Source organism: Centruroides sculpturatus, unplaced genomic scaffold (genome assembly GCF_000671375.1).
Source record: "Centruroides sculpturatus isolate CEXI.00-Female unplaced genomic scaffold, Cexi_2.0 scaffold638, whole genome shotgun sequence".
NCBI lineage: Eukaryota > Metazoa > Arthropoda > Arachnida > Scorpiones > Buthidae > Centruroides > Centruroides sculpturatus.
In genome coordinates, this window is record NW_019384865.1 from 191,417 (window position 1) to 203,010 (window position 11,594).

An 11,594-nucleotide genomic window follows, 5' to 3' on the forward strand; every position below is an offset into this window, starting at 1 on the left:
ATAGCCCTATATAATTCAGTAGTTGTTGGCTTATTTCATATAAACATTCAATATTACACAAAGATTTTTCCTTATAATAATAACAATAACAATTGCAGAATATTTTTATTTAAATAAAATTTTTATTAAACCAGTTGCTTTAAGATATTACGTATTACATGCTTCAGAAATTTTTTTCTTAAATTGCATTCAGATGATACTTCTATTAAAACATCATTTTTTATAAAAATTTTGATTGTAACGAACAATGAAAGGATAATTTTTTTGTCAGAAATTCTTTTCAATAATTGGATAAGTTTATTCTGGAAATTGTAAGTTGTTCCAATTCAATAAATATTCAAAATAAACAAACATGGGTAAATTTTGTGTTAAATAATAATTTCTTTATTATGTTATGAAAAGAAACAAAAAAATATTTAATAAAATTTACTTAGTATATGTATTTTTAGGCACTATTGTTCCGCCTGTATCAAACTATCTTTCAACCACTGGACATGGAAATCCTCTGTCACCAATTTTAGCATCACCTGCTAGAGAAATATCGACAGTAGAATCAAAAACATTAGATGTAGCTAATAGAATGTCTCCTGTTTCTACTAAAGAAATTGAACATTATAAAAATGTTAATCTAGTATCATCAATTCATGCTAGTTATGGAAACAAAACTATGACTATTCCAGATCTAAATTCAAAAGATATATTTCAAGGTTTGATATCTATTTTGCTTATTTTTTTATCAAAATTTTTATTTTTGTAAATATGGATGCTAAATGATATTTTATTATTTGATTATTTCATCACGAAATATCACTAAATATGGTTTAACTTTTTTAATTCTTGAGCACTAATTGCTTTAGTTGCTAATTACTTCATACTGATCTAACATACAAATCATCAAATGTTCAATATGACATGAATTTTTGAAAAAATAAGTTCTAGAAATTTGGTGATGATGCATTTATACACTACTCAAAAGTGAAATTGTAACACCATTAAGGAATACACTTAGCCACATGCAAATTGCAGGATCGATAGAAGTAACAGCGGTATGCAAATGATTAAGTTTGCATACTCATTAGATTATGTGGTACACAGTTTCAGGCTATAAAGACCAGTAGCTAGCTCATGCTATAAATGCTATCAGCAACAGTTTATGGCAGCTGAACTTTCAAAAAGCACAGAAAATGCCTCAGAGAGAACAGTGGGCTGAATATCACCAGTTAATGGCTGGAGAATGAGACTGTATCGTTAAGCCATGCAGCTTTGGTTTATTGATGTGTACAGTAGCCATGCCTATTGGACACAATGTACTTACCATCCAGCAATGTGTGACATGATGGACACCAGAACATCTGCAAACATGTCGAAGGAGTGGATTGTACTGGTATGTGATAGAGTGCACAGACAGATAGATTTGCTGAACAGCCCATCAGAACCTGTTTACCATGGCATCCAAATCTACCTGTCAATTGTCAACAGATGCATCTGTGTCCACCCAAACCATTTGCAACAGGTTGCAAGAAATTGGGTTGCATGCACAGCAACCAGCAACAAGGGTGTTATTAACCTTTTGATATAGGGCTGGACCACTGAATGGCATCAGGTATGGTTTATGGATGATTCCTACTTTTGTCTGTGGAGAAATGACAGCTGTGGAGGAGTGTGGCAGTATCCTAGGAAATGTTACATGCCAGCTCTTTTTGCCAAATGTCACACTGGAGCCAAACCATGATACTCAGTGTGGACATTGTTTGAATAGCAGACAGTCCTGGTGCACATTTCCGGTACTCTGATAGCAGACTAGTATGTCACACTAATTATAGGGCCTGTGGTTCAGCCATTAGTGCAGGCCTCATCAGATATGGAGTTTGAGCAAGACAATGCCTGACTGCATGTTACACAGCAAACTCTTACCAGCCTGAACAGAATTCACTTCCTTCCCTGCCCAGCATACTTGCTGGATTTCTCTCCCATAAAATACTTGTGGGACCTCATCCAACATCAGGTGCGACAGGGACCACTGCCACATACTGCAGACCAGTGTTCTTCAACCTTGGGTCCACAGCCAGTCTGTAAAAAATTTTGTAGGCTGATGTCACACTAACTAAAAATTATAATTTTAGAACAATAATCTTAATAAATAAAATATCTACAATGATTTTTATTTCTGTCTTAAGGTTATAAACTTTCTTAAATGGAGTTTAATATGAGGAATTTTTGCCCTAATTACTATGTTTTTTAGCTTAAAAAACTGATTATAATTTTTTTTTTGGAATTCGAATGAATCATACACATACAGTATACCATAACCACAATTTTAACCTAATTTAACTTTGTCTTTTTTTCTTTTCTATATTTAAAGTTTAGTTACATTATCTGTGATATTTCCAAAAATTAATGTAAATAACATTTTACCCTTGCATATTTTAACAATATAATAATTAACGTAAGCAACACATGTGCATTAATGAGAGCGATTGTGATTGGCCTGCTTTCCGATACACTGCGTCCACATGTGGTTCACAAAATATTATTCTTATTTTTAATAATAATAATTTTATTTCATAAATATTATTAATCACCACATTGATAGTATACCTTGCTGTATAGCTTTCTATGTAGCTGTTGCATATCTTTGTTCTTTTAACCATTTGCGTATCTCTGTCACTTCTACCAGTTCTACAAAGTGCATGTGGATATGCACGTTCATGGTGCTGCAATTTCACTTTTGAGGAGTGTATTTTATCATACTTAGCAGAATTAACTCTTTTATTCTTAATTATTCTTAAAAAACTAATATTAATTTTAAAATCTCTAGAAACCGAAAGAATTTAAAGTTGTACAAAAAATATATTTAGTGCATGATTTTGTACAAAAAGCAAACTTCAATAGAACAGGAAAACTGTGTGAGAAATGGCACAAACTCTTAAGGTGTTAATATAAGAAAAACTGAGTCATTATCATATAATTTTTCTTTTTTTCATAAGGGAATATCTCAATATTTCGTTTTGGAATTCATAATAGAACCACTCAACTTAATGTACAAATATAAGTGTATGTATGTTCAGAATGTGTATTATATAAATTTAAATTTACACAATAATTTAAAGCTTTTGTGCAAGTTTGGAATTATATTATAAATGATGGGCCCAGCTAAGTCATGAAATGAGCATTTTTGCTTATTATTATGTTGTGAATGTCATGCTCAGATGATATTTGTGCCAGGTGCTTTGCTGGACTAAAGTCAAAGCATAGCTACACAAACAAGTGTAACATTAAGCTGTTATTATTATTATCATTTTCTAATTAGTTACCATAGACTTTCTAATAGGTTTTTTTATGTTAAATTACTAGGTTAAAGCACAACAACAGATTAAAAGTGTAAATGAATAAATAGCTTTTGTAATTGAAGCTAATCTTATGCATTATTTAAACATTTTAAAATGTACCAATATTAATTCTGGCTGAAAACTCCATTTTTGAATTCTATTTTTTGAGGATGTTTTTTTCTATATTGCAATTACTTTCTCATATCCATCATATAATTGATTCTCTATTAATAATAAATAAAATCGTATTTTATGTAATAGCTTGTAATAGAATAATCCAGTGTTTTCTGGTTGATGGCAATAGAATAGTCATAAAATTGTGGTCTTATTGTTTAAAAATGATATTCAATAATTACATATTATATGGAAACTAAAGTCGTCTTTGGCCAAGATATTAATTATAACTTTTAATTAATAGTAATTACTAGCCATGTAACAAATATTATATAATGTAATAAACTCTTGAAATTTTGTAGTTTGTAACATCAAAATTAACTTTATCATTTTAGTCTTATTACTCTTGTTATCATAGATCATCTTCTGAAGTTAATAAAACAAATATCAATTGAATTTTATTAGCATAACATGCAAAAGTCTTTATCTAAATTTAGATTCAAAAATGTTTTATAATTTGAGAAATATATTAAAATATTGTTTTAGCATTTCTGATATTTTTAATTCAAAATTTGTTTATGTTAAACATATAAACAAATTTTGTTTAGTATTAAAACAAAATTGAATGTAGAACAATTATAATGCATGGTTAACTAATTGACATAAGGTTTATTCCATATGAAATTTATTGGTATTTGTTACTGCATTAGCTTGACTAAGTATCCAACAGGGAGATTAGAATAAAAAAATTAGATCAAAATTATTATATCAGTTTTTTTACATTGTTTCTGACTGTTTATCTGTCATTCTTTTATATTTTCATTCTGTTGATTATTTTTCAAGATATACTTTTTAGTTTATTTTGTTTATTTTTTATAGTTATTTTACATGAATTTTACTTAAATCTATAATTTATTAAATAACATATTTATATAATTTTGATATAATTTTAATCACTATAATTTATCTATCTTTCCATCTATTAACTTTAACAATTATAAGTAAAAAATACATAAATTATGTAATATATTGTTCTGTGTATCAATATTAATTGTTTATTTTGTTGCTAAATTTTAATTAAAATTTAAATAACTTAATTCTCTTTTAATTTATCTGAAAGAGTAATTTTGGAAAGAATGTATTTAAACAAATACTTTTAAATTTTTCAGGAAATACAAGAGAATCTTTAGAATATTCTAACAATAGTATTCAAAGATCTGGTAGTGCTGGAAAGCTTATAGATCAAATACATTGGAGAGGTTCCCATATAGTTGGAGGTAATATTATTAGCATTTAAAATTTAAATTGGTTATAGTTCATACATTGTTTAATATTTTTTTTTTAAAGAAATACAAGGTTTATGCTTAATAGTTATGCACTGTTATGAATGTTTTGGTGACAGGCAAATCAATTTATCCATAATTGTTCATTCTCACTCTCATTCTTGTGGTCTGATGATAATAGTTTAAGTTAGATTAATCATATATCACAATGAAATACCAACCATTTTAAGCCTGCTCGCTAACCTGCAAGTTGCAAATTAATGTAGTAAACTTGCTTAAGTCAACATTTTTGATTCTTCTGTCTTATCAACTACTATTAATTACATGTACTGTACATTAAATAAACATATATTTATAATATCTATCTCTAGGCAAACATATATTTATTTTTATAATTATTTGTTTACTATATAACTAATTACACAATATTTTTTCTGGAGAAAGTTACCATTAAAGTTTTTATTTATGAATTATAAAAGTTTAATGAAGTATATGCATTTAAAGCAAAATAAAACATAAAAAATGCATTAAACATTACTTTAAATATAATTTAGTAACCCAGATTTCAGTATATATATTTTTTATTCTTTTATTATATTTTGAATATGTTCCAAGAATGTACTTTTATTTCATTATCAAAATCAATGTACTACAAAAACATTCACAATTTTAATAACAAACATTGTATTATTAATAACTCTTTTTTATAGCATTTCCAATTGTGAAAAGTCTACTATAACTTTTTTCTTGTATTGTTTTTACTTGAACATTATGATTAAAAGTATTTATGGTTTAAAAGAAAAAAATAGTTGGCATGCTGGCTGTCATATAAAAATATCTATTATATATGTTTGCAAGTTATTCTTAATTTAATTTATTTTTAGTATAAATGCTTTAGTTTTACAGTTAACTTTGATTACTATACATGTTAAAGTTTAATGTTTCATGCTTAAAAAGAACTGTAAAGCAAATGCTTTCATTGATAAACTTGCACACATTAAATACTATGAAACTGTATTGTACTGTTTTAAAGTATTTTTGTAAAACATTGAAGATTCCCTCAGTATAAGTTAAAATGGGATTATGCATTATTTAATATTTTTAGAAATAATTACTAGAGTTTCAGCTCTTGGTTATATTTAGCAGTCTAACACTGGCATTTAGCATTACATCATTATATATACTCAATTTTTTTGTAATTTATAAAATTTTATCATATTCATTATAAACTGTATTGGCTTTATCTGTTGCTTATAATTATTTAGTCTATATGCCAAAAACTTTAAATAAAATGTGATTGATAGCAAGACAGATGTAGTAATTTAAAATAATGCAGAGCAAATTAATAGTAATAATCACCTTCAAAAATAGATAGATGGCAATTAGAATCAAAATCAATCATTTGCATCACAACAGTTGATTATAAGTGCCCCTTTTTTCCAAACTCTCCATAAAGTTCCAAACTCTCAAATAAATAAATAAATAAATTTTGATATTAGTCATACTTAAAATAATTTAATTCTCACTGTTTATAAAAACAGTGAGAATTAAATTTTAAGTATGACTTAATATCAAAATTTATTTATTTATTTATTTGAGAGTTTGCAACTTTATACATTTAAATATTTCATATGAATGATTAAGGCTAAGGCTAATGTAGCTTCATAAATATATAATATAGTAGACTCTGTTTGCTATTCTGTATTTTGTTATCAGTCATTTAATGTTATTGGAATTGGCATGTCATAAAATTTATAAATTAAAAAATACCTAATAAAACTTTACTTACTGTAATCAATTTCAGTATTAATAATAATATTTTCTGCAGATAAACTTTAATACACTGATAACATGTAAACCATTATCAGTCTAAATTCTTTATTTAAATATTAAATATTGATCATTGTTTACTCACAGTACATTTGAATTACTGGACTTTCTTTCCTCAATTATTTGCTAGCTGTTATTAATGCTGATAGCATGCAAACAATACTGGATGTATTACATATTATTAATAAAATAGTTTATAAATTGAAATTTTAATAAAATGTTTGACATTCACTTTAAATGTTAGCAACGAAAGCAGAATTTCCAGTAATTGTACTCTTATTTACTTATTCAGTTTAATGCTATCAGTGTAGATGAATTCCAAAGTGATTATGATAAGTAGATTCTGTTGTAAAGATGTTTCATGAAAAGAAGAGTTTCTTTTCATGACAGTTATCATGTATTAAATATATAGTTTACACAACTTATAAAATCAATATGTATTTTTTACATTCTAGCTGAACAGAATAATTTGAAAACTAAATATTTTCCTAGATTATGGAATTCATTACAGATATAAAATAGCTACTATAGTAAATGAAAAAAATTATAATCTTTGCTATATTTCTAATATGAATCATTAATTAATGAAATGTTAGCTAAGTTTTATTTTTAAAAATAAGAATTATATTTTCAGCAGTGCCACCAAGTCCTCCCACAAGTATGATGCCTTACAGTCACCATCATATCCATCATCATCAATGTCATATATCTGGACCTCTTAGCCCACATAACTCTCCAGGAAGAACTCGAAGAAGTTCCATTTCCAGTGGTAGATTGTTTACAGATTCGTCATCTCCAACTGGTCCGGGTTTTATGTATTTTGGTACTTCTCCTCCCAATATGGAAGGCCCAATTTTGTTCACTGCTCCCGATTTACCCGAGGAAACTTTACTACAGAGAGAACATAATGAGACTCTAGCAAAATTAAATTTTATTTTGGCATTAGTAGATTGTATATTAGAACTTGCAAAATCAAAATCAAATCCAATTACTGCTTTAACTGAGTCGTACAATGAGGTATTTATTAATATTTTAAATATTTATTTAATATATACCATGTAAATGTAAATGTATACCATGCATGTTGTGCTTTCATAAAGTGTACAAAAATATCTTAACATTAAATCTATGTAACATGGGAAAACACGAATTTAAGGATTAAATGCATTTAATATACTATTGTATTTTTATAGCCGAGAAGCTCTTTGATTTGAGCAATGGTTAAAATTTACTAATTAATCCCAACAAAAATTCGTTTATGTAATTTGTTTTAGAATTTTTGAATTTTAAAATTTTTAGGTAATTTATTGAACATTTTAAAGTGTAAATTCTGTTTTCTCCTCTCCAGTTAACACGCACTTATTACTAACGTTTACCGTTACAGCATTATCAATAGGATAATCTGACATACATCGTCTCCTTAAATTACCTAAATGAGACAACAAAGATACTTCTTAAATAGATGTAATTAACAACTATGCGGATGTGTGTATATTGTTAATTGTAAGTGAGTATATTAGTGTTGAAACTTGTTGGGGCTAAGTATGTTTCATACATCATTTTTAATAACCGACGATACCAAATTCAAAATAAAATTTTAGTTTTAAGTACTTTTTCTTGTTACACTTCAGCTGCTTCAGAATATTTAGAAAAAACAACGGAATTCGATTACATAGAACGGTTTTTAAATTTCAAATGTAAAAAAAAATATTAGATTTATATATAAAAATGTATATTTAAACTTATAAGAGTTGGTATTAAATATAAAAAAACAGAAAGAATTAGCATAAATAATTACAAACATCTGAAATCCCTATTGTATTTAATTAAAACAGTTTCCGTCAAGAATAGTGATTATATTGGAAGGTTTGTATAATTTTTACACTGTTCGAATCCGGTGTAAAACTTGTTACCCCGGATTGAAACAGTGTAAAAGATCGGGACCATGTTAGACTATAAATTCAGGACATCAAGCATTGGAAAGACTGCAAGAAAGCGTGAATTAACAGAACATTCTTAGATTTTTCAATGTAATTAGTCTTTTTATAGGTATTTTTATTAATAGTGACTTTATTGGTTTCAAATTTTATTATTTCGATAAAAAAGTTAGGAACTCTGTATTCCTGCAAACTAGGTTCCTCCCTCCGCATTCATAAGCAAGGTTTGTCCTATTGCTCTTCTACTTATGGGTCCCTTTACGTATCATTTAGCTAGAATGTTACTTTCTCGTCAATTAAAACTGTCTGTTTCTCCATCTCCGTCACTACGGAGGCTCCTTTCCAACGATAGTGATACGTAGACAGTAATGGAAGAATATTGTGTGTACTTATTACAGAAATAAGAAAGGAACAAAAGTATAGATACAAATTATATAATTAAGAAACACATGTTAAACAGGAAAAAAGTTTGCCAATACTGTAATTCAGCAGAGCGTGTGCATTAGTTTTGATATTCGCAAACTATATATTATTATTAGTTTCTTTCGTGGCTCCGAAATAATTCCATTTTTGTGACATGTATGGATGAATGTACTTTGCCTTAACTATTTACATTTATTTTAAATCAATTACAAGCAGACCTCGTTAATACCGCGAGTTAAGTTTCAAACCATCACTGTAAAGAAAATCGGTCTTTTACTTTCCCGCTGTTTATGTAAGGGAAAATATTGGAATCGTGTGTCAAATTTGATTTTTGCAAATCTCCACGTTTTCAGATCTCGAATTCAAAAAAGAAAAAAACGGCAAAAATATTTCGCGCGCGTGTGTGTGTGGGCATCTATTTTGCTTATCTCAGGATGGGGTGAATATTATTAAGAAACGNATTAGGCATTGTTTCAATTAGATTCTGAAGGAATTCAATCTTAAGTTTATCCCAAGCATCTGAAATTGCTGCCCTCAAATGATGAATTGTGGAAAACTGTTTTCCATTGGATAAACTGTACGAACCATCATCAACAAAAGATTTTCCATCAGATTCAGGTCAGGGCTTCTAGCAGGCCATGTCATCAGATTAATATTTTTACGTTTAAACCACATTTTTGTTGATTTAGAGGCATGCACAGGGGCATTGTCTTGTTAAAAGCTTCAATTTGGCCCATAAATATTTGGTTCAGCTTCCAATAAATGATCTTCAAGCATGCCTCGATACTTCTTTCAATTCATTCTTTGAGTTATAAATGCTAAATCTGTGAATCCAAACGCATCCACACTATTATTGATCCCCCACCCATTTGGCGTTTTGAAAATATTTGTTTTTCGGTTCTTAAATCGTGCCAATAATACATTCAACCGTCTGGACTATCTAAGATGAATTGTTTTTCATCACTGAACAAAACTTCAATCCNGCCGGGCTGTGAATGGCTCATGTATTTGTAAAATCTAAGTGACTTGTACAACATGGAATTCATATAAAATGGAATTATCAACAGTGTTATAGGGGGGTCGACTGTATTAAATAAATGATTTTTACTATTTCTACTGTACAAAAACTGGAAAATTATTTTCAATGAGGTTTCCAATTTCTAGTAGTAATAAAAATTTTCTATAAAATTCAAAGTTATTCTTTTTTAACATAGCATTCATCATATAATCAAATATATCTTCTTTTAATTTCATTTTTCTTTCTGACTTTATAATTTGAATATAAATAATAAAACGATATATTTTTACAAAGTTGATGAATGGAATGTTTTTAACTGAAAAAGTATGAGGAAAGAAATGAATGATGGTCTCCAATTTTTATAATAAAATTAGATTGGGAAGAGATAGTAATATGGACAGTTTTAAAAAGCAATAAAATGATTTATTTTATTCAAACATATCCATTTTTACATTTTGTGCATGAAAAACTGTTCTATACTATTTGTTCCATTTATAGCAGTTTGAACTTTAGCATCCAACAAAAGCATTGATCTTTTACAAACTCTAATCATTTTGGAAATAATAAATCTGATGGTGCCAGATCTAGGCGTTAAGAAAGATTTGAAATAAAATGAAGTTAGACGTTATTCCCTATTATTTTTATAACCTAGATTTGGCACCATTAGATTTCTACTTGTTTCAAAATTAAAGATGATGTTTAAAGACAACACTTTTCAACACTGTTCAAAGTTCAGTATTCTGTAAAGGATTGGATTGAGAGAAAAACTTGAAAGATTTTTCATGCAGGAACTGGAAAAATGCCACTTTAAATGATTATGTTGAAAAATAAATATACAGTAGAGCATTGAATATCTGAATGTTGATCAACTGAAACGTCAATTAACCAAAAGCTTTCCAGTTGGCAAATTAAAATTTCCATTAGTGCTGTGGCTCTGCAATCTTTGGCTATGTCTTGGGCTACTCCAATATTATTTTTATTGGTGTGCATGTTTTAGCTGGCAGAACTGGCATGACCATGAAAGGGTACTTAAGGACATGCCAGGATTTGAACGAATTTCAACATGGGATAGGTTAATATATTTTTTCATAAATAATCGATTATCTGAAAAATTAGTTTTCTGAACAACCCCAGTCCCCAATTGATTCGGATAATTGATACTCTACTGTATATACTGTATATCAGTTGACCCCCTATAACACTGTTGATAATTCCGTTTTATATGAATTCCATCTTGTACGAGTCACTTAGATTTTACAAATACGTGTGCCGGGCTGTGAATGGCTCATGTATTTGTAAAATCTAAGTGACTTGTACAACATGGAATTCATATAAAATGGAATTATCAACAGTGTTATAGGGGGGTCGACTGTATAAAATAAATGATTTTTACTATTTCTACTGTACAAAAACTGGAAAATTATTTTCAATGAGGTTTCCAATTTCTAGTAGTAATAAAAATTATTTATTTTCAAAATATTGTATCAAAACTTTTAATGTACATCATCATCATCATCATCATATAAAGCCAGTATCATATAATATTTCAAAACTTAATATCTTAAAGTACTCACTTTTAAAATTAATAAGCTAGTTCATCTTATAATAATCTATATATATATATATAAATAAACGTGTATGTCCCTATATTTCACTTTTC

General features: G+C 28.0%; 1 protein-coding gene across 1 annotated transcript in view; it reads left to right on the top strand.

Annotated features, from left to right (window-relative positions):
* The window catches only part of LOC111630776 (serine/threonine-protein kinase unc-51-like), a 90,139-nt gene that overhangs the window by 70,378 nt on the left and 8,167 nt on the right, over positions 1-11,594 (top strand). The window contains exons 17-19 of the mRNA XM_023374923.1: positions 450-707; positions 4,613-4,720; positions 7,191-7,573. Coding sequence (XP_023230691.1) covers positions 450-707; positions 4,613-4,720; positions 7,191-7,573 — 749 coding nt within the window. The remainder of the gene's footprint in view (positions 1-449; positions 708-4,612; positions 4,721-7,190; positions 7,574-11,594) is intronic.